Genomic DNA, 23,625 nt, shown 5'->3' with positions numbered 1-23,625 from the left:
AGTGATCTCCTCTATGCATCTTGGAGAGAAATATTTCAACATTTGAACCCTGGATGAGAAGAATTATTCTATATTTTACACTCGTTTGTGGCAGACGTTTAAAGAATAACAAGCAATATGGACGGAAAGTACTCTGTGTAAATATCGCGAGCGACAGATACACTCTACTGCCTACTCTGAAAGCGAAAAGAGCGGATTAAAATAATCCCTACTCTTAAATCAACATGAGGGTGAGTAGAAAATGAGTGAAGTTTGAATTGTGGGTAAACTATCACTTAAAGTTGTGTTGTTTCAGTTTTAAGATTTTTTGATGTAAATGTTCTCCTTTTCTGATGATGAAAAAACAAAATTACAATACATTTTTAGCTTTACTTTAATATGCAGTTGTTTATAGCTTTTAATATTTATAATATTTGCTCTAAATTTTTAAGTATATCTTGTTTCAAACTTTGTTAGCTGGAGGCTAACTCTGGGAACTTCCTTCTACAGCGAAACACGTTTGAAACATGTGAGTCAGGAGCGTTGAATTTTAACGTCAGTTGATCTTTAAAGGAATCTTAAATGAAAGTTTGGTGAACACAGAATAGACTCAAAGTGTTCACTAACTGTACATCATTTGTTTGAAATTAATTGATTCATTCACTCATTACCTTTATTTGAAATTGGAGATTTTGTTACAGGAGCACATTGATAATGTACAAAAATGTAGGCCTTATCAACACTTCTTTTATTATTATTAGTATGTACTTGTATGTACACTACTACCATCTAGTGGATTCTTAGTATAACAACACCATCATTCCACACATCGAATTTTTCGGATTCAATAATAAAGTAGGATTTTAGATTTACTATTATACAAATATCGTACGCCAGACATAAACACACATCGATGTGTAGAAGAACACAAACTCTGTCATATTACATTTATTCATAAAAACACACCATACTATTAAATTAATAAAAAAAACTTACATGAATAAAGAACTGTCTTGACTCACATAAAAATAAACATACGTAACTGTGTGTATGTATTTGTTGGTTTCATTACTAGGAAATTACTAGGAAATTAAAAAATAATATGAATGTTGCTTAATATTTTGTACTTATATGTTTTAATCTTCAAAACTTAGATAAAGCTCATTAAGTTTAAAACAAACTACTTAATACAAACAAATGATGAACATTTTTCGTGGACGTGGTGGAATCATTCGATTAGTATCGATCAGAGAGCGTCATCTATGGGGCTTTGAATTGTATTGCTGTAGAAATCAAAATACATTTATTTAAATCTATCATATACAAAAAAGGGAGTACATAGATAATTATTACGTAGGAAAAAAGTAAATAATAGAATGGGACGTAAGTACATAAAAAAAGCAAAAAATTGATCTATAAAATATATTTAGAAATTAAAAATGTAATCAAATGAATGGATACATTCTCGAAATGAAAAGTACTGAAAGTATTTATGTACAGTACATGTGTGCATTTCTTAAACATTATTATGTGTGTATCCAACATACAACGCATAAGAAATAATGATACAAAATAAAATGTAAAAAATATTTTAATAAACCAAAAAAACAATTTTTTGATTTTTAATTGAAAATGTGATTTATATTCATATTTACGGGAGTGAAATTAATTCATATTCAACAGTGACAACATCTTTAAGTTCTGTGGTTGATCTTGTTGTTACTTCACAAACGTCCACCACGTCAGAGAGAGTTGACGACATCTCATTGGTTCGCTGTGAAGAGAAACAAGAGTTGAATTCTTCTTTGAAAATGATCCCAGAAGAGTTTTTATTTTGTTCACCTGTACCTGTGAAGAAGTCACGACATTATAAAGTGTGTCAATTCAGAAGGATTTTTCTAAATTCTTTCTTTTCTAACTGAAAGCGAAGGTGATTGAGATCTACTGACATCTTGTGGTCATCTTGTATTAATACATGTATTCTGATCATTTGAAAGTATTATTATTACACATTTGTTAGTTTGAATCCATAATATAAACATTACCTCGTTGTTTTAAAAGCCACAGGATGAGACACACAGCTGACAGCAGCACAACACACAGCACGACAACAACAACAACAGTGTATTTGAAGGGTGTTGGGAGCTGAGATGTGGTGGTTCCACTGTCAGCCAGGGTTGTTGCAGCTGAAGGAGAGAGACTAGTAGATCCACCGTTTTTTTCTGTACATGAAAATATATTTGTAAATGATATGATAAATGCTTTATTCAGAATCTTTCCTTTGGAAAAATGAATAAAATATCGATGCAACTTTTTTTTATATTTGCATTTGAAATATGAAGAAAATACTGCACAAGCTTCTCATTCCCAACTTTTTTAAACGTAGTACATGGAAATAAATTCAATACACAAGTGGAAAGTATGAATATAATGTGTTCTTAGTTAAAGTAATACTTTCAACATCAGCAGTTACATCTGCAGCTGCCACAGTCACAATAGTACATGAGAAAAGTTTGTGTTTAATAGTTGTGTAAAGAATCGTTGTTGTTCAAGTCAAATGATTGACGTACCAGAGCTGCTGTAGTTCTCCTGCAGGACCATCAGATGAACTCCATCACTCTTAATAACTCTAAGGTTTGACATGAAACTGATCCAGTAGATGTTGGAGTCACTTTTAGTGAGACTTTCTATCTGAAGAAAAACAGAGTTGTTGCTAATGTAAATGTCATTAACGGTAATTCCTGCGCAGTATTTTGAAGAAACTCTACAGTCAGCAATCTTCTTAGAGTCCTTCACATCGTCCTTGACTTGAACATAAACAGTGAAAGATTCAACGTTCATGACGCTGCTGCTGAAATCGAACTGGAGTTTGACGCTGGAGCCGACTGTCCCGATCACTGCTGCCAGACTTGGACCTGCGAGCAGAAGAAACATTCTGAAGATGATCATAAAAAACCATAATAATAATTCATCTCGAAAAGGTGATGTTATTCATGTGAAAAGAAAATAGTGGACGATGACAAGGATGAAGCGCGATTGAAGTTTTTTCTTTTGTTTGCACATTGTTCTTTTGTTTGCTCTTTGTTCTTGTTTTTATGATTTCTGCTGTGAACTGGAAACCCAATTTACCGAAAGGGATTAATAAAGTCAATCTATCTAGATCTTATTTTCCTCCGACCACAGCCTCATGTCTGTTGGTTGTGGTCTGCTGTATCTGTAGGTGTGAAGGTTGCCATTGTGTTTGGTTGCCCTGTGTGTGTCGTCTGTAACCGTCGTCGTTTCCGGTGCAGTCTTAGCCTTGTTTCTACCTCGCGAGTCTTCAAATGTATCCCCCGAAAAACAACGTTTTCAAGTTTGTCTTTTTTCAAACTAAACATCTTTTTTGGGGGGTAAATATTGAGCTCAATATCCTCAAAATGTTTGGAGTCACTTTAGAAAAGTTATTCAGGTCCATGTCTTTGTGATTAACTAACCATCTTAAGAGTGAATTATTGAAGACTGTAGCCGCTTCAGATGAAAAGGTGTTAAAGGAACTTCTCAATATTTTTATACATTCAGGCAGACGTTCTCGACTAACTCTTGAAAATGAAAAGACTTAACTTACCGGTCAATGACAAAAGAGCCGCGAGGATGAAAACTATCTTCAAGAAGTCGGCCATGAGAAATCGAGTTCTCCTCTCACTGTTTCAATGAACCAGAAGAGAGTTTGCAGACGCTCACCAGATCTGTGTGAGTCAAGGAAGTGGAAACAAACCGAAGAGACGAGTGAGAAACGTGACTCTGCTTCACACCTGCTGCAAAGAGACCGTTGACAACGTTCTGATCTTAATCTAGTCGGAGATAACATCTTTTTAATCACTTTTAGATCATTTTTATTAGGGATGTGTCGATGAAGCTTCATGAAACAGTTTCATATTGTTCAGAGGACAGTAGGGGGCGCCATCATCTTAAAAATGATGTGAGGTTTCAATAGAATAACTTTTCAAAGCAATAGATTATAGCAGGGGTGGGCAATTAAAATTCTTCAAGGGCCACATTAAATTCTGTGAATGTTGTTAGGGGCCATCGAGCAAAACAAAGAATATTCGTCATTAGGCCATGACATTTATTAAGATTAATAAGCTGCAATTTTATTCTTGTATAAATGAGCTTTTTTCAAAACATTTATTCAACTAATTTATAAAACATTTTTTGAGGGATTAATATATACTATTCAATTCAATTTTATTTAAAGTGTCTTATTATAACAAAGTTATCTCAAGACACTATACAGTTGAAATAAGACTATAGTTGATTAAGGAAAAATACATCCCAGCAATTCAACAAAGAGCAAGAAACAAAACACTGTACAGTGAGCAATGGCGAGGAAAAACTTCCTTTTAGAAGGCAGAAACCTTGAGCGGAACTAGACTCATTGTTGACGGCCTGCCGCTTTGACCGGCTGGGAGGAAGGATGGGGGGGTAGACAGATGGATAAGGAGAGGAGTGAGGGAAATTATAGTGAGAAAAAAAAATAGGAGAGTGTAGGAGAGTCCATGGAGGTGCTGGAGAGAACTCGGGGTCTGATGACGTGGTGAAGATCCTGGATCAGCAGCAGCTCTGGAGGTGGAGCCCTGGGGCTCCGGGAGAGAAATAAAAAGGTGTGGGTTTAAACTGCACAGGTGATGAATGTAATGCAGAAAAGAAGGATATACAGGGCTCGGTGTCTAAAACTCCTCCAGCATTCTCAGCCTATAGCAGCTAAGATAAACAGTTTTGTTAGTTATAGCAGCTAAAGATAAACAGTTAAGTTAGTTATAGGCTTTATCGAAAAGTAAGGTTTTAAGATTGTTTTTAAACATAGAGAGGGTGTCTGCCCTCCGGACTGAAGCCGGTAGTTTGTTCCACAGCAGAGGGGCTTGAAAACTGAAGGCCCTGGCTCCGAATCTACATTTAGAGATTTGTGGTATAACTAATAGATCAGAGTTTAAGGATCGTAAGGTCCTTGAGGTTTGGTAAGTTTGGATTAAATCTTTAATGTATGTTGGTGCTAGACCATGTAAGGCTTTATAGGTTAGGAGAAGGATTTTAAATTGTATTCTAAATTCTACAGGAAGCCAATGTGGGGAAGACAGTACAGGGGAAATGTGTTCGCGCCTCTTAGTCTTAGTCAGGACACGAGCTGCAGATTCTGAATGAGCTGAAGATTTCTGAGAGACTTTTTAGAACATCCTGAGAAAAGAGAGTTACAATAGTCCAGCCTGGAGGTTACAAAAGCATGGATGAGCTTCTCAGCAGCATCTAAAGGAAGGAAGTGCCTGATTTTTGAAATGTTACGAAGGTGGAAGTAAGCAGTCCGTGAGATTTGTTTTATGTGTGAGTTAAATGATAAGTCCTCGTCAAAGCATACACCCAGATTCTTTACAGTGGTGCTAGTAGCAGGAGCAAGTCCATTTTGTAAAGCTAGATCATTAGTTAATGATTGTCTGAGATGTTGCGGACCAACTAGTAAAACCTCAGTCTTTTCCGAGTTCAGTAGGAGGAAGTTTTTGGTCATCCAGGACTTGATATCTGTAATACAGGATTGTAGTTGTGTTAGCTGATTTCCTTCATCTGGCTTCATGGACAAGTAAAGTTGGGTGTCATCAGCATAACAGTGAAAGTTTATAGAATGTCTTCTAATCAAGTCCCCTAGTGGGAGCATATAGATTGTGAATAGTATTGGACCAAGAACAGAACCTTGTGGGACACCATAGCTGACCTTAGTGTGTGTCGATGAGAGGTGGTTGACATGTACATAGTGCATTCTATCCGACAGGTAAGATTTAAACCAGTTAAGAGCAGTTCCACGAATGCCTAAATGGTTTTCTAGCCTCTGTAGAAGGATTTGGTGGTCGACAGTGTCAAATGCAGCACTGAGATCTAGAAGAACAAGAACTGAAACATGGCCCTGATCAGAGGCCATCAGTAGGTCGTTACTTACTTTTACCAGGGCGGTCTCTGTGCTGTGGTGTTCCCTAAAACCAGACTGAAACACCTCAAATTGATCATTGTCCTGGAGATAATCACAGAGCTGACTTGTTACCACTTTCTCCAGAAGTTTTGAAATGAAGACAAGATTAGAGATAGGCCTATAGTTAGTGAGGACCTCTGGATCAAGAGTGGGTTTTTTAAGCAGAGGTTTAATTACTGCAACTTTAAAAATCTGAGGCACATAGCCTGATGTCATTGACAAGTTAATAATGTTCAGTATGAAAGTGCTAAGTAAGGGGAACAGTTCTTTAAGTAGCCATGTGGGAATAGGATCGAGAAGACATGTTGTGGACTTTGAGGAGGAAACAATCTGGGACAGCTGTCGAGGACTCACTGGTAGAAAGGAGTCAAAATATGTATCAGTCATCTGTGTCCGGTGAGGCTGCACTGGTTGTATTAGAAGAATCTAGGAGGTCTTGAATCTTTCCTCTGATAGTTAAAATTTTTCATTAAAAAAGTTCATAAAGTCATTGCTACTGAGATGAGGAGGGATGGACTGCTCAATGGACTGATGGCTCCGTGTCAGCCTGGCTACAGTGCTGAATAAGAACTTGGGGTTATTCTTATTTGCTTCTATAAGTGATGAGTAGTAGCTGGCTCTGGCTTTCCGAAGAGATGCCTTGTATATTTTTAACTTATCCTGCCAGTCCTGGTAGAATTCATAATGTTTTGATGAACGCCATTTCTTCTCTAGTCGTCTAGAATCCTGTTTTAATTTACGTGTTTCCTGAGTATACCAGGGAGCAAGACAACTTCTGTTAACAGTCTTTTGAGTTAGTGGTGCGATTAAGTCAAGCGTATTATGCAACGAGTCTGTAAAACTGCCCACAAAGTTATCAATGTCGGGGTGACTATGGGTAGAGTTTCTTGACATACTGAGGCTAGGCATTTTACTGAGCACAGAGGGAATTATTTCCATAAACTTGGTAACGACACTTTCAGACAGACATCTTTTGAGAGTGCTCCTGCTCTGTAGACTTGTTTTTTTTTTTTAATTAAATCAAAGGTTATTAATTGATGGTCAGAAAGAACTGAATTCTGAGGAGAGACAATAACATTTTTAATTTCAAGTCCGTATGCTAGGACAAGATCTAATGTGTGCTTAAAGCAGTGAGTTGGTTCATGTACATACTGAGAGAAACCAAATGACTCCAGGATAGAGTTAAACCTGTTAGCTAAGCTATCATGGACCATATCAACATGGATGTTAAAGTCACCAACAATAATCACTTTATCTGATTTAAGCACCAGTCTGGTCAAGAACTCAGGGAACTCAGACAAGAATTCAGAATAAGGTCCAGGGGGACGATAGACTCCAACAAAGAGAAGTGACTGACCTGATCTCAAGGTTGTATTAGATATGCTAAGTAGTATATATAAGAGTTGAAATCACATTGTGGTCTAGTAAAGGTTGACAGACATGAGTTGATGATGGCTGCGACTCCACCTCCTCGACCAGAGCGTCGAGGGGCGTTAAAGTTAGTGTGGCTGGGTGGTGTTGATTCATTTAAAGATAGGGAATCATCTATAGGCAGCCAGGTTTCGGTTAAGCAGAATAAGTCAATGGTTTTATCTGATATAAGTTCATTAATTAGTGCAGCTTTTGAGGACAGGGATCGGATATTCAACAATCCACACTTAATTCTCCTGTCCTCTACAATGGTAGTATTTATTTGATTTCGATTTATTTGAATTAGATTTTCTTTAATAGCTCTTCTACTGACATTTTTACTTGGTTTTATTAAGCGGGTCAGATTGACCCCCTCTATGTGGTTAGAGGTGGGTGGCTGTTGTGGGAGAAGGGCAGAAGAGTGTGGAAGACTGCAGTTCTGCCTTCTGATCTGTGCTCTGAGTCACGTTACACTAAAACTGTCAATACTGCTAGACAAGAGAGATGCTCCTTCCAACGTGGGATGGATGCAGTCTCTCCTAAGCAGACCAGGTTTTCCCCAGAAGGTTTTCCAGTTGTTAACAAAGCCAACCCCGTTTGCGGGGCACCACTCCGACAACCAGCGATTAAATGATGAATAGCGAGTAAACATATCATCATTGGCCATATTGGGAAGGGGTCCAGAGAACACTACAGAGTCCGACATTGTTCGTGCAAATGCACAAACCGACTGAACGTTCACCTTGGTGACCTCCGAGCGACGTAATCGGATGTCGTTGCTGCCGACATGAATAATTATCTTACTGTATTTATGTTTAGCTTTAGCCAGCAGCTTTAAATTTGATTCAATGTCGCCCGCTCTGGCCCCAGGAATGCAGACGACTCTTGCTAGCTTCGCTAGTTTAACGTTCCGAAGAATGGAATCGCCTATGAACAGAGCAGGTTCCTCGACCGGTGACTTATCGAGTGGAGAAAATCTGTTCGAAACGCTAAGGGGTTGGTGGTGCTCCGTTGACTTTGGCCGGGAACTATTCCTCCCACGAACAGTCACCCACCGACCCTGGTTTCCCGGCTGCTCGGGAATTGCTGGAGGACTACCTGCTAGGCTATGTGGCTGTGCACTGTCTACCTGACACTGGCTAGCTAGCGGTTTAGCTTCGACAGCGCACAACCGGCTCTCTAGTTCAACGAGCTTCACCTCCAGTCTAGCTAACAGGCTACACTTTACACAACTAATGCTATCTCTAAAGGAGGTCGAAGTGTAACTAAACATCTTACACACCGAGCAGGAAAGAACAGAGGAGGGAGAGGGAGAAGGAGGAGACATAGTGAGAGGAAAGTTTGACGAATGCGCTCACCGGGAAGTTTTTCAAACTTGTCCTCCTCGGCCTGATTCGACTTCGGAGGATGTTAGTCCAAAAAGGTGATACGACAGGTGATACGACAGGCGCCATGCCATGTCCTACTAGAAAAATTACACACAAAAGGAGGGGAAAAGTAAACAAGTGTTATATGAAAATGTAAATGAATAATAAATACAAAATACACTTTTTAATGCATTAGAATCATTTATAAGTGATCATACTTTGACATTACGAGGGCCGCATAAATAATGTCAAAGGGCCGCACTTTGCCCAGGTTTGGATTATAGACTAAAGAGTGACATTTAGTGGACTCTGGAAATAATGACACTGTTTCATGAAGCTTCATCAGCACATCATTAGTTTTTAGCATCCAGCTTATTTTGACAGACTCCCTTTCTACCCAGAACTCTACGTCTCCTCATTCACTCCAGAACAATTTGTACATCTGTTGTTGTTTATTTTAAGCTTTATTTTAATGTTCTTTTTTTAATTTAATTCTCTCTCTTTTCTTTTTTTTTTTTTAGAAAAGTCAAATAACCTAAAATAAATAAATAAACATATACATGTGTTGTCAGTTGCTTCAATATTTTTCTGCTTAAGAAAACCACAGAATTATTCTTTCCATGACTCGTAAACAAAAATAAATAAAAGGAGAGAGCAAAAAAAAGAACATAAAGTGTATACAAATGAATCAGAAGAAAACCTTATAATACAAACGCTTCATGTTCATTATCCATCCTAGCTAATATTTTTGTTGGTTGGTCGAAAGATTGAGAGGGGTCTGGTTGAACACCTGTAATCTCACTTTCAAGACCCTCTACGTCCTGCCAGTACGGAAATAAAGACATTGTTTCAACAAATGAAAGTATTATTTGACTTTTAAGAGAATTTTATTTCAGTCTCACAGCTTCACCACCACAAACACAAACCATTGTGACCAATCCTCACGACAACTGGTAAACAAACGACACCTGACTTTTTTCTCTCTTCGTCAGAAGTGGGTTAGACACGCTTTTTTTCTTCAACTGAAATGGAGTATTTGAAAAACAATAAAAGTATTATTGTAGCCATAAAAGAAGAGAAAAAATAGACTGTAACCCTACTGTGTAACCAGTATAAAGTGAAAACTATTACGTGACATATTATTATAATATTATATAAGATTATGGTTTGTTTGCAGAAAATTCATTGAAATTATAAACTGCAATTGTTATTTGAGCGAATCCTTTATTTCATAATATTTACATTTTAGTGTATTTACTCAACTACAAGATCCGCGTGTAGCAGAAACATGTCATGAGTTTAAACATGTTATGAAATGTTTTGTTTTTGCCCCATTTTATGCTGGCTATGCTAAAGTTCAAAATGTTATCATAACACCAGCCTCTTTCAACAACTTTGTGAATATACTCACCATACTAGTTCTATTTTAGTATTATTTTCAACTTTAAACACATTTAGACTATTATAAATATTGGAATTCTGTGACAGTTCGATTATATATTTATCGCAGAGAAGTTTTTTTTTTTAAGGATAGTAAATTCTAGAAACAAGTCGATGTGACAAACGTCTCTTCGGTCAGTTTCCACTTCCTTAACTCACATGGATGACGTCAGTCTCTTCAAACTCTCATGTGTTGTGTTCAGGACGTGTTTTGTCTTCTGGTTCAGTCTGAGGAGAACTTGATTTCTCATGGCCGACACCTTGAAGATGGTTTTCATCCTCGCTGCTCTTTTGTCATTGACTGGTGAGTTAAGTCTTTAAATTGAAGAGTTTGTTGAGAACGTCTTTGCAACAATATATTATAGTTTTTTAGAATGTCTGTCTTTTTTAAATAAAGATTACTGTATTTAATGGACACATGTATTTGGTTGTCTTATAATGTTACATATATATTACTAGTTGTTCGACGACAAACGTAAACAGTTTTATCTTCTTAAAATAAATCAAATAAGATAACAACCTTCCTTCTTATCTTTGAATTTCTGTGTTTGTATTTAAGACAGGAAAAGGCAAATAAACAAGTCTCTCTTTACAGCAATAGTTTTAAACACAAACCACTCCAGGTGGTCAAACATTTGTTGAATGATTTGAAAAATGACCTTTTTTTTCTCGTTTTTTCTCGTCTTGTTGTAACTGATGGACTCCTGAGAGCGTGTTGATGAATTTACAGACGTGTCGTTGAAAAATAAAACATAAAAAAATCATAAAATCATGTTGAGATTCATATTTGTTTCATTCACCGTAATCTTCAGAATGTTTCTTCTGCTCGCAGGTCCAAGTCTGGCAGCAGTGATCGGGACAGTCGGCTCCAGCGTCAAACTCCAGTTCAATTTCAGCAGCAGCTTGAAGAACATTACATCTTTTAGTTTTAATGTTCATGTCAATAACAGTGATAAAGGCTCTAAGAAGATTGCTGACTGTAGAGTTTCTTCAAAAAAATGCTCAGGAATTACCGTTAATGACATTTACATTAGCAACAACTCCGTTTTTCTTCAGATAGAAAGTCTCACTAAAAATGACTCCAACATCTACTGGATCCTTTTCACGTCAAACCTCAGAATTATTAAGAGTGATCGAGTTCATCTGATGGTCCTGCAGGAGAACTACAGCAGCTCTGGTACGTCAATCATTTGACTTGAACAACAAATATTCTTTACACAACTATTAAACACAAACTTTTCTCATGTACTATTGTGACTGTGGCAGCTGCAGATGTAACTGCTGATGTTGAAAGTATTACTTTAACTAAGAACACATTATATTCATACTTTCCACTTGTGTAATGAATTTATTTCCATGTACTACGTTTAAAAAAGTTGGGAATGAGACGCTTGTGCAGTATTTTCTTCATATTTCAAATGCAAATATAAAAAAAGTTGCATCAATATTGTATTCATTTTTACAAGGAAATATTCTGAATAAAACATTTATCATATAATTTACAAATATATTTTCAAGTGCAGAAAATAACGGTGGATCTACTTGAATCTTTTCTCTCCTTCAGCTGCAACAACCCTGGCTGACAGTGGAACCACCGCATCTCAGCTCCCAACACCCTTCAAATACACTGTTGTTGTTGTTGTCGTGCTGTGTGTTGTGCTGCTGTCACATGTGTGTCTCATCCTGTGGCTTTTACAACAACGAGGTAATGTTCATATTATGGATTCAAATATAGAAACTAACAAATGTGTAATAAAAAGACTTTCAAAGAATCAGAATACATGTATTAATACAAGATGACCACTAGATGTCAGTAGATCTCAATCACCTTCGCTTTCAGTTAGAAAAGAAAGAATTTAGAAAAATCCATTTGAATTGACACACTTTATAATGCCGTGACTTCTTCACAGGTACAGGTGAACAAACATCCACTTCACAGGTGAACAAAATGAAAACTCTTCTGGGATCATTTTCAAAGAAGAATTCAACTCTTGTTTCTCTTCACAGCGAACCAATGAGGTGTCGACAACTCTCTATGACGTGGTGGACGTTTGTGAAGTAACAACAAGATCAACCACAGAACTTAAAGATGTTGTCACTGTTGATATCGACTAGTTTCACTCCCATAATGTTCAAATAAACCAATGAAGTGATTCTTTTCACCATCATTTGAGTCTTGGATCCCAGAGCTGAAGTTAGAAGACCTTCAGTCTCTCTCTGTTGAGCAGGGGTCCCCAAACCTTTTCCTGTGAGGGCCACATAACTTTTCCATTCTCTGATGGGGGCCGGAGTCAGTTTGTAACATAAAAAGTGTGACGATCACAAGGTTTCCTACACGTAAACATTTATTGTTTTCCAAAAGCCACACATAACCAAATATTAATAACCCTTTCTGGGTTCTTCACAGAAAAAATAAAGTCAGGAAATATATCATAACACTATTTATGAAATAAATAATAACCAAATAACCCTCTCTGGGTTCTTCATAGAAAAAACAAAGGCAGGAAATACATCATAACACTATTTATGAAATAAATAATAACCAAATAACCCTCTCTGGGTTCTTCACAGAAAAAACAAAGGCAGGAAATACATCATAACACTATTTATGAAATAAATAATAACCAAATAACCCTCTCTGGGTTCTTCACAGAAAAAATAAAGTCAGGAAATACATCATAACACTATTTATGAAATAAATAATAACCAAATAACCCTCTCTGGGTTCTTCACAGAAAAAATAAAGGCAGGAAATACATCATAACACTATTTATGAAATAAATAATAACCAAATAACCCTCTCTGGGTTCTTCATAGAAAAAAAGGTCCATTGAACATCAACTTTTTGTTGTGCCATGCACAATCTTAACAGGTAAAAGTTCAGCTTATTTGTCAGAGCAGAATCTCTTAATTCAATTACTCATATGAGCAGTCTTTCAAAGTTCTTGTGTTCCTTCCTTATAATCCTTTTTTAGGTTCCAGTAGGTTCTACAGCTTGTAGATACCGCTGTTTGCAGCTCTCTCATCAACTTCCCTGTAAAAACCACAAAGCAAGCAGGCTGAGAAACCGAACTAAGTGATACAGCACCTACACAGCACAATACATTTTACTACCAGTATGGCTGTTGACATGGATTTTATCCCAGTAGATTTTATTATGATTAAATTTGATTACACTCAGAATGACTCATTCAAGTCACAAAAGTGAGCTTACCTATGTATGTTCATCAGTGTGAACTGTGGGCCTGCATCTGGCTGGTGAGAAGTTGAATGTCAGGTTCCATTCTAGTCACAGCCAGACTCAAACACTGATGCAGACGTTCATCTGTCAATCTTGATCTCATCGGAGTTTTCAGGAGTTTCATATGTGAAAAGGTTTGCTCGCAGATATACGTGCTGCCAAAAAATCTTCATTGCGTGTTTTTTTTATGTTAGGGTACGTGTCGTTTGGGAGGGCGGCATAGAAGTCAACGAGACTGTTGGGATTGAATGCGTCTTTCAGAACATCACAGTTCTGTATCTCGGCCAACTCAAACTGATAAGAAGGCTGTCGGCAGGAAAGGGGTTCAGGAAAAGACGGATTTCTTTTAACATGTAGTTGCCGGAATCGCACACCAAACTCCGCCTTAAGCATTTTCAGTGCTTCCACACACTTTTCAGCTGGGAACGGGACCGCTGGGTTCTCTGCACAGAGTCTTTGGGTAGCAGGGAGATGTATGAAGTCCTGCTTTTTTCACTTGTTCCAAAAGCAGCACTAGTTTCACCTCAAATGCTTTTATGTGAGAATACATGTCGCAAATGAGTTTCCCCTGGCCTTGTAGCTGCAAGTTAAGACTGTTCAGCATTTCTGTCACGTCTGTAAAAAAAGTGAGGTGGGAAAAGAACATTTTTATGAAGTGGATGTTTGTTCACCTGTACCTGTGAAGAAGTCACGACATTATAAAGTGTGTCAAATGGATTTTTCTAAATTCTTTCTTTTCTAACTGAAAGCGAAGGTGATTAAGATCTACTGACATCTAGTGGTCATCTTGTATTAATACATATATTATGATCATTTGAAAGTATTATTATTACACATTTGTTAGTTTGAATCCATAATATAAACATTACCTCGTTGTTGTAAAAGCCACAGGATGAAACACACATGTGACAGCAGCACAACACACAGCACGACAACAACAACAACAGTGTATTTGAAGGGTGTTGGGAGCTGAGATGCGGTGGTTCCACTGTCAGCCAGGGTTGTTGCAGCTGAAGGAGAGAAAAGATTCAAGTAGATCCACCGTTATTTTCTGCACTTGAAAATATATTTGTAGATTATATGATAAATGCTTTATCAAGAATCTTTCCTTGGAAAAATTAATCAAATATTGATGCAACTTTTTTTTATATTTGCATTTGAAATATGAAGAAAATACTGCACAAGCGTCTCATTCCCAACTATTTTAAACGTAGTACATGGAAATAAATTCATTACACAAGTGGAAAGTATGAATATAATGTGTTCTTAGTTAAAGTAATACTTTCAACATCAGCAGTTACATCTGCAGCTGCCACAGTCACAATAGTACAAGAGAAAAGTTTGTGTTTAATAGTTGTGTAAAGAATCTTTGTTGTTCAAGTCAAATGATTGACGTACCAGAGCTGCTGTAGTTCTCCTGCAGGACCATCAGATGAACTCCATCACTCTTAATAGGCTGCACTTTCAAGACCCTACTGTTCAGACGGCTACCTGCACTCTCAAGACCCTCTACGTCCTGCCAGTACGGAAATTACGGACAGAAATAAAGACATTGTTTAAACAAATGAAAAAAAAAACGGTGAGCTGTGGATTATTTTGGAAAATGCACATCATGTTGACTCATTCTGAGACTCACTGAAAGTATTATTTGACTTTTAAGATCATTTTATTTCATTCTCACAGCTTCACCACCACTGAGTCCTGACACCACAAACACAAACCATTGTGACCAATCCTCACGACAACAGGAAAACAAACGACACATAACTTTTTTCTCTCTTCGTCAGAAGTGGGTTAGACACACTATTTTTCTTCCACTGAAATGGAGTATTTGAAAAACAAATAAAGTATGATTGTAGCCATAAAATAAGAGACAAATTAGACTGTAATCTTACTGTGTAACCAGTATAAAGTGAAAATTATTACGTGACATATTATTATAATATTATATAAGATTATGGTTTGTTTGCAGAAAATTCATTGAAATTATAAACTGCAATTGTTATTTGAATGAATCCTTTATTTCATAATATTTACATTTTAGTGTATTTACTCAACTACAAGATCCGCGTGTAGCAGAAACATGTCATGAGTTTAAACATGTTATGAAATGTTTTGTTTTTGCCCCATTTTATGCTGGCTATGCTAAAGTTCAAAATGTTATTATAACACCAGCCTCTTTCAACAACTTTGTGAATATACTCACCATACTAGTTCTATTTTATTATTTTTTTCAACTTTAAACACATTTAGACTATTATAAATATTAAATTTCTGTGACAGTTCGATTATATATTTATCGCAGAGAAGTTTTTTTTTTTAAGGATAGTAAATTCTAGAAACAAGTCGATGTGACAAACGTCTCTTCGGTCAGTTTCCACTTCCTTAACTCACATGGATGACGTCAGTCTCTTCAAACTCTCATGTGTTGTGTTCAGGACGTGTTTTGTCTTCTGGTTCAGTCTGAGGAGAACTTGATTTCTCATGGCCGACACCTTGAAGATGGTTTTCATCCTCGCTGCTCTTTTGTCATTGACTGGTGAGTTAAGTCTTTAAATTGAAGAGTTTGTTGAGAACGTCTTTGCAAAAAGATATATTATAGTTTTTTAGAATGTCTGTCTTTTTAAAATAAAGATTACTGTATTTAATGGACACATGTATTTGGTTGTCTTATAATGTTACATATATATTACTAGTTGTTCGACGACAAACGTAAACAGTTTTATCTTCTTAAAATAAATCAAATAAGATAACAACCTTCCTTCTTATCTTTGAATTTCTGTGTTTGTATTTAAGACAGGAAAAGGCAAATAAACAAGTCTCTCTTTACAGCAATAGTTTTAAACACAAACCACTCCAGGTGGTCAAACATTTGTTGAATTGTTGAACTTTTTTTTATTCATTTTTATTCGTCTCGTTGTAACTGATGGACTCCTGAGAGCGTGTTGATGAATTTACAGACGTGTTGTTGAAAAATAAAACATCATTAAAATCATGTTGAGATTCATATTCGTTTCATTCACCGTCATCTTCAGAATGTTTCTTCTGCTCGCAGGTCCAAGTCTGGCAGCAGTGATCGGGACAGTCGGCTCCAGCGTCAAACTCCAGTTCAATTTCAGCAGCAGCTTGAAGAACGTTACACCTTTTAGTGTTTATGTTGATGTCAGTAACAGTGATATAGGCTCTAAGAAGATTGCTGACTGTAGAGTTTCTTCAAAAAAATGCTCAGGAATTACCGTTAATGACATTTACATTAGCAACAACTCCGTTTTTCTTCAGATAGAAAGTCTCACTAAAAATGACTCCAACATCTACTGGATCCTTTTCACGTCAAACCTCAGAATTATTAAGAGTGATCGAGTTCATCTGATGGTCCTGCAGGAGAACTACAGCAGCTCTGGTACGTCAATCATTTGACTTGAACAACAAATATTCTTTACACAACTATTAAACACAAACTTTTCTCATGTACTATTGTGACTGTGGCAGCTGCAGATGTAACTGCTGATGTTGAAAGTATTACTTTAACTAAGAACACATTATATTCATACTTTCCACTTGTGTAATGAATTTATTTCCATGTACTACGTTTAAAAAAGTTGGGAATGAGACGCTTGTGCAGTATTTTCTTCATATTTCAAATGCAAATATAAAAAAAGTTGCATCAATATTGTATTCATTTTTACAAGGAAATATTCTGAATAAAACATTTATCATATAATTTACAAATATATTTTCAAGTGCAGAAAATAACGGTGGATCTACTTGAATCTTTTCTCTCCTTCAGCTGCAACAACCCTGGCTGACAGTGGAACCACCGCATCTCAGCTCCCAACACCCTTCAAATACACTGTTATTGTTGTTGTCGTGCTGTGTGTTGTGCTGCTGTCACATGTGTGTCTCATCCTGTGGCTTTTACAACAACGAGGTAATGTTCATATTATGGATTCAAATATAGAAACTAACAAATGTGTAATAAAAAGACTTTCAAAGAATCAGAATACATGTATTAATACAAGATGACCACTAGATGTCAGTAGATCTCAATCACCTTCGCTTTCAGTTAGAAAAGAAAGAATTTAGAAAAATCCATTTGAATTGACACACTTTATAATGCCGTGACTTCTTCACAGGTACAGGTGAACAAACATCCACTTCACAGGTGAACAAAATGAAAACTCTTCTGGGATCATTTTCAAAGAAGAATTCAACTCTTGTTTCTCTTCACAGCGAACCAATGAGGTGTCGACAACTCTCTATGACGTGGTGGACGTTTGTGAAGTAACAACAAGATCAACCACAGAACTTAAAGATGTTGTCACTGTTGATATCGACTAGTTTCACTCCCATAATGTTCAAATAAACCAATGAAGTGATTCTTTTCACCATCATCTGAGTCTTGGATCCCAGAGCTGAAGTTAGAAGACCTTCAGTCTCTCTCTGTTGAGCAGGGGTCCCCAAACCTTTTCCTGTGAGGGCCACATAACTTTTCCATTCTCTGATGGGGGCCGGAGTCAGTTTGTAACATAAAAAGTGTGACGATCACAAGGTTGCCTACACGTAAACATTTATTGTTTTCCAAAAGCCACACATAACCAAATATTAATAACCCTTTCTGGGTTCTTCACAGAAAAAATAAAGTCAGGAAATATATCATAACACTATTTATGAAATAAATAATAACCAAATAACCCTCTCTGGGTTCTTCATAGAAAAAACAAAGGCAGGAAATACATCATAACACTATTTATGAAATAAATAATAACCAAATAACCCTCTCTGGGTTCTTCACAGAAAAAATAAAGGCAGGAAATACATCATAACACTATTTATGAAATAAATAATAGCCAAATAACCCTCTCTGGGTTCTTCACAGAAAAAAAGGTCCATTGAACATCAACTTTTTTTAACAACAATCTTAACAGGTAAAAGTTCAGCTTATTTGTCAGAGCAGAATCTCTTAATTCAATTACTCATATGAGCAGTCTTTCAAAGTTCTTGTGTTCCTTCCTTATAATCCTTTTTTAGGTTCCAGTAGGTTCTACAGCTTGTAGATACCGCTGTTTGCAGCTCTCTCATCAACTTCCCTGTAAAAACCACAAAGCAAGCAGGCTGAGAAACCGAACTAAGTGATACAGCACCTACACAGCACAATACATTTTACTACCAGTATGGCTGTTGACATGGATTTTATCCCAGTAGATTTTATTATGATTAAATTTGATTACACTCAGAATGACTCATTCAAGTCACAAAAGTGAGCTTACCTATGTATGTTCATCAGTGTGAACTGTGGGCCTGCATCTGGCTGGTGAGAAGTTGAATGTCAGGTTCCATTCTAGTCACAGCCAGACTCAAACACTGATGCAGACGTTCATCTGTCAATCTTGATCTCATCGGAGTTTTCAGGAGTTTCATATGTGAAAAGGTTTGCTCGCAGATATACGTGCTGCCAAAAAATCTTCATTGCGTGTTTTTTTTATGTTAGGGTACGTGTCGTTTGGGAGGGCGGCATAGAAGTCAACGAGACTGTTGGGATTGAATGCGTCTTTCAGAACATCACAGTTCTATATCTCGGCCAACTCAAACTGATAAGAAAGCTGTCGGCAGCAAAGGGGTTCAGGAAAAGACGGATTTCTTTTGCATTAACATGTAGTTGCCGGAATCGCACACCAAACTCCGCCTTAAGCATTTTCGGTGTTTCCACACACTTTTCAGCTGGGAACGGGACCGCTGGGTTCTCTGCACAGAGTCTTTGGGTAGCAGGGAGATGTATGAAGTCCTGCTTTTTTCACTTGTTCCAAAAGCAGCACTAGTTTCACCTCAAATGCTTTTATGTGAGAATACATGTCGCAAATGAGTTTCCCCTGGCCTTGTAGCTGCAAGTTAAGACTGTTCAGCATTTCTGTCACGTCTGTTAAAAATGTGAGGTGGGAAAAGAACATTTTTATGAAGTGGATGTTTGTTCACCTGTACCTGTGAAGAAGTCACGACATTATAAAGTGTGTCAATTCAAATGGATTTTTCTAAATTCTTTCTTTTCTAACTGAAAGCGAAGGTGATTAAGATCTACTGACATCTAGTGGTCATCTTGTATTAATACATATATTATGATCATTTGAAAGTATTATTATTACACATTTGTTAGTTTGAATCCATAATATGAACATTACCTCGTTGTTGTAAAAGCCACAGGATGAGACACACATGTGACAGCAGCACAACACACAGCACGACAACAACAACAACAGTGTATTTGAAGGGTGTTGGGAGCTGAGATGCGGTGGTTCCACTGTCAGCCAGAGACGTTGCAGATGAAGGAGAGAAAAGATTCAAGTAGATCCACCGTTATTTTCTGCACTTGAAAATATATTTGTAGATTATATGATAAATGCTTTATCAAGAATCTTTCCTTGGAAAAATTAATCAAATATTGATGCAACTTTTTTTTATATTTGCATTTGAAATATGAAGAAAATACTGCACAAGCGTCTCATTCCCAACTATTTTAAACGTAGTACATGGAAATAAATTCATTACACAAGTGGAAAGTATGAATATAATGTGTTCTTAGTTAAAGTAATACTTTCAACATCAGCAGTTACATCTGCAGCTGCCACAGTCACAATAGTACATGAGAAAAGTTTGTGTTTAATAGTTGTGTAAAGAATATTTGTTGTTGACACAGTTCAACAATATTGTTGTTCAAGTCAAATGATTGACGTACCAGAGCTGCTGTAGTTCTCCTGCAGGACCATCAGATGAACTCCATCACTCTTAATAGGCTGCACTTTCAAGACCCTACTGTTCAGACGGCTACCTGCACTCTCAAGACCCTCTACGTCCTGCCAGTACGGAAATTACAGACAGAAATAAAGACATTGTTTAAACAAATGAAAAAAAAAACGGTGAGCTGTGGATTATTTTGGAAAATGCCCATCATGTTGACTCATTCTGAGACTCACTGAAAGTATTATTTGACTTTTAAGATCATTTTATTTCATTCTCACAGCTTCACCACCACTGAGTCCTGACACCACAAACACAAACCATTGTGACCAATCCTCACGACAACAGGAAAACAAACGACACATAACTTTTTTCTCTCTTCGTCAGAAGTGGGTTAGACACACTATTTTTCTTCCACTGAAATGGAGTATTTGAAAAACAAATAAAGTATGATTGTAGCCATAAAATAAGAGACAAATTAGACTGTAATCTTACTGTGTAACCAGTATAAAGTGAAAATTATTACGTGACATATTATTATAATATTATATAAGATTATGGTTTGTTTGCAGAAAATTCATTGAAATTATAAACTGCAATTGTTATTTGAGCGAATCCTTTATTTCATAATATTTACATTTTAGTGTATTTACTCAACTACAAGATCCGCGTGTAGCAGAAACATGTCATGAGTTTAAACATGTTATGAAATGTTTTGTTTTTGCCCCATTTTATGCTGGCTATGCTAAAGTTCAAAATGTTATCATAACACCAGCCTCTTTCAACAACTTTGTGAATATACTCACCATACTAGTTCTATTTTATTATTTTTTTCAACTTTAAACACATTTAGACTATTATAAATATTGAATTTCTGTGACAGTTCGATTATATATTTATCGCAGAGAAGTTTTTTTTTTTAAGGATAGTAAATTCTAGAAACAAGTCGATGTGACAAACGTCTCTTCGGTCAGTTTCCACTTCCTTAACTCACATGGATGACGTCAGTCTCTTCAAACTCTCATGTGTTGTGTTCAGGACGTGTTTTGTCTTCTGGTTCAGTCTGAGGAGAACTTGATTTCTCATGGCCGACACCTTGAAGATGGTTTTCATCCTCGCTGCTCTTTTGTCATTGACTGGTGAGTTAAGTCTTTAAATTGAAGAGTTTGTTGAGAACGTCTTTGCAAAAAGATATATTATAGTTTTTTAGAATGTCTGTCTTTTTTAAATAAAGATTACTGTATTTAATGGACACATGTATTTGGTTGTCTTATAATGTTACATATATATTACTAGTTGTTCGACGACAAACGTAAACAGTTTTATCTTCTTAAAATAAATCAAATAAGATAACAACCTTCCTTCTTATCTTTGAATTTCTGTGTTTGTATTTAAGACAGGAAAAGGCAAATAAACAAGTCTCTCTTTACAGCAATAGTTTTAAACACAAACCACTCCAGGTGGTCAAACATTTGTTGAATGATTTGAAAAATGACCTTTTTTTTCTCGTTTTTTCTCGTCTTGTTGTAACTGATGGACTCCTGAGAGCGTGTTGATGAATTTACAGACGTGTCGTTGAAAAATAAAACATAAAAAAATCATAAAATCATGTTGAGATTCATATTTGTTTCATTCACCGTAATCTTCAGAATGTTTCTTCTGCTCGCAGGTCCAAGTCTGGCAGCAGTGATCGGGACAGTCGGCTCCAGCGTCAAACTCCAGTTCAATTTCAGCAGCAGCTTGAAGAACATTACATCTTTTAGTTTTAATGTTCATGTCAATAACAGTGATATAGGCTCTAAGAAGATTGCTGACTGTAGAGTTTCTTCAAAAAAATGCTCAGGAATTACCGTTAATGACATTTACATTAGCAACAACTCCGTTTTTCTTCAGATAGAAAGTCTCACTAAAAATGACTCCAACATCTACTGGATCCTTTTCACGTCAAACCTCAGAATTATTTCTGATCGAGTTCATCTGATGGTCCTGCAGGAGAACTACAGCAGCTCTGGTACGTCAATCATTTGACTTGAACAACAAATATTCTTTACACAACTATTAAACACAAACTTTTCTCATGTACTATTGTGACTGTGGCAGCTGCAGATGTAACTGCTGATGTTGAAAGTATTACTTTAACTAAGAACACATTATATTCATACTTTCCACTTGTGTAATGAATTTATTTCCATGTACTACGTTTAAAAAAGTTGGGAATGAGACGCTTGTGCAGTATTTTCTTCATATTTCAAATGCAAATATAAAAAAAGTTGCATCAATATTGTATTCATTTTTACAAGGAAATATTCTGAATAAAACATTTATCATATAATTTACAAATATATTTTCAAGTGCAGAAAATAACGGTGGATCTACTTGAATCTTTTCTCTCCTTCAGCTGCAACAACCCTGGCTGACAGTGGAACCACCGCATCTCAGCTCCCAACACCCTTCAAATACACTGTTGTTGTTGTTGTCGTGCTGTGTGTTGTGCTGCTGTCACATGTGTGTCTCATCCTGTGGCTTTTACAACAACGAGGTAATGTTCATATTATGGATTCAAATATAGAAACTAACAAATGTGTAATAAAAAGACTTTCAAAGAATCAGAATACATGTATTAATACAAGATGACCACTAGATGTCAGTAGATCTCAATCACCTTCGCTTTCAGTTAGAAAAGAAAGAATTTAGAAAAATCCATTTGAATTGACACACTTTATAATGCCGTGACTTCTTCACAGGTACAGGTGAACAAACATCCACTTCACAGGTGAACAAAATGAAAACTCTTCTGTGATCATTTTCAAAGATGAATTCAACTCTTGTTTCTCTTCACAGCGAACCAATGAGGTGTCGACAACTCTCTATGACGTGGTGGACGTTTGTGAAGTAACAACAAGATCAACCACAGAACTTAAAGATGTTGTCACTGTTGATATCGACTAGTTTCACTCCCGTAAATGTTCAAATAAACCAATGAAGTGATTCTTTTCACCATCATCTGAGTCTTGGATCCCAGAGCTGAAGTTAGAAGACCTTCAGTCTCTCTCTGTTGAGCAGGGGTCCCCAAACCTTTTCCTGTGAGGGCCACATAACTTTTCCATTCTCTGATGGGGGCCGGAGTCAGTTTGTAACATAAAAAGTGTGACGATCACAAGGTTTCCTACACGTAAACATTTATTGTTTTCCAAAAGCCACACATAACCAAATATTAATAACCCTTTCTGGGTTCTTCACAGAAAAAATAAAGTCAGGAAATATATCATAACACTATTTATGAAATAAATAATAACCAAATAACCCTCTCTGGGTTCTTCATAGAAAAAACAAAGGCAGGAAATACATCATAACACTATTTATGAAATAAATAATAACCAAATAACCCTCTCTGGGTTCTTCACAGAAAAAACAAAGGCAGGAAATACATCATAACACTATTTATGAAATAAATAATAACCAAATAA

General features: G+C 36.5%; 3 protein-coding genes across 4 annotated transcripts; 1 reads left to right on the top strand and 2 right to left on the bottom strand.

Moving 5' to 3' along the window:
• Window positions 1-1,632: 1,632 nt before the first annotated feature.
• LOC148085304 (uncharacterized) lies at window positions 1,633-3,717 on the bottom strand. Of its 2 annotated transcripts, XM_087782495.1 has the most exons (4): window positions 3,584-3,717; window positions 2,550-2,894; window positions 2,025-2,201; window positions 1,633-1,753 (listed from the first exon to the last, which is right to left on the bottom strand). In XM_087782495.1, exons 1-4 carry the CDS (start codon window positions 3,636-3,638, stop codon window positions 1,743-1,745), a joined length of 588 nt encoding a protein of 195 aa, XP_087638621.1. In that variant the 5' UTR covers window positions 3,639-3,717; the 3' UTR covers window positions 1,633-1,742. The 2 variants fall into 2 exon arrangements, with proteins under 2 accessions (XP_087638621.1, XP_087638629.1); XM_087782503.1 differs by lacking the exon at window positions 2,025-2,201 and having other exon boundaries at window positions 1,637-1,753.
• A 4,127-nt stretch (window positions 3,718-7,844) lies between these two features.
• Window positions 7,845-8,708, bottom strand: LOC148085303 (uncharacterized). The gene has a single exon (XM_087781705.1). The coding sequence runs from the start codon at window positions 8,706-8,708 to the stop codon at window positions 7,845-7,847; it is 864 nt and encodes a 287-aa protein (XP_087637831.1).
• A 1,747-nt stretch (window positions 8,709-10,455) lies between these two features.
• Window positions 10,456-23,245, top strand: LOC148085302 (uncharacterized). Its single transcript, XM_087781697.1, has 5 exons — window positions 10,456-10,492; window positions 11,021-11,365; window positions 16,485-16,829; window positions 21,828-22,169; window positions 23,181-23,245. The coding sequence occupies exons 1-5, from the start codon at window positions 10,456-10,458 to the stop codon at window positions 23,243-23,245; spliced, it is 1,134 nt and encodes a 377-aa protein (XP_087637823.1).
• Window positions 23,246-23,625: the final 380 nt, after the last annotated feature.

This window comes from Callionymus lyra, chromosome 2 (genome assembly GCF_982586985.1).
Source record: "Callionymus lyra chromosome 2, fCalLyr1.hap1.1, whole genome shotgun sequence".
NCBI classification, from domain to species: Eukaryota; Metazoa; Chordata; class Actinopteri; order Syngnathiformes; family Callionymidae; genus Callionymus; species Callionymus lyra.
The sequence above is the reverse complement of the archived record's forward strand: the minus strand, read 5'-3'. Positions and strand labels throughout refer to the sequence as shown.

Bases quoted from the DNA above. Each gene is read 5' to 3' on its own strand.
- LOC148085304 (XM_087782495.1), bottom strand. From the start codon at position 3,638: ATGGCCGACTTCTTGAAGATAGTTTTCATCCTCGCGGCTCTTTTGTCA. The intron at 2,895-3,583 runs GTAAGTTAAGTC...TTCTGCTCGCAG, and splicing joins GGCTCTTTTGTCATTGACCG to GTCCAAGTCTGGCAGCAGTG. The intron at 2,202-2,549 runs GTACGTCAATCA...TTTCATGTACAG, and splicing joins GGAGAACTACAGCAGCTCTG to AAAAAAACGGTGGATCTACT.
- LOC148085303 (XM_087781705.1), bottom strand. From the start codon at position 8,708: ATGTCTCCTCCTTCTCCCTCTCCCTCCTCTGTTCTTTCCTGCTCGGTG.
- LOC148085302 (XM_087781697.1), top strand. From the start codon at position 10,456: ATGGTTTTCATCCTCGCTGCTCTTTTGTCATTGACTG. The intron at 10,493-11,020 runs GTGAGTTAAGTC...TTCTGCTCGCAG, and splicing joins TGCTCTTTTGTCATTGACTG to GTCCAAGTCTGGCAGCAGTG. The intron at 11,366-16,484 runs GTACGTCAATCA...TTCTGCTCGCAG, and splicing joins GGAGAACTACAGCAGCTCTG to GTCCAAGTCTGGCAGCAGTG.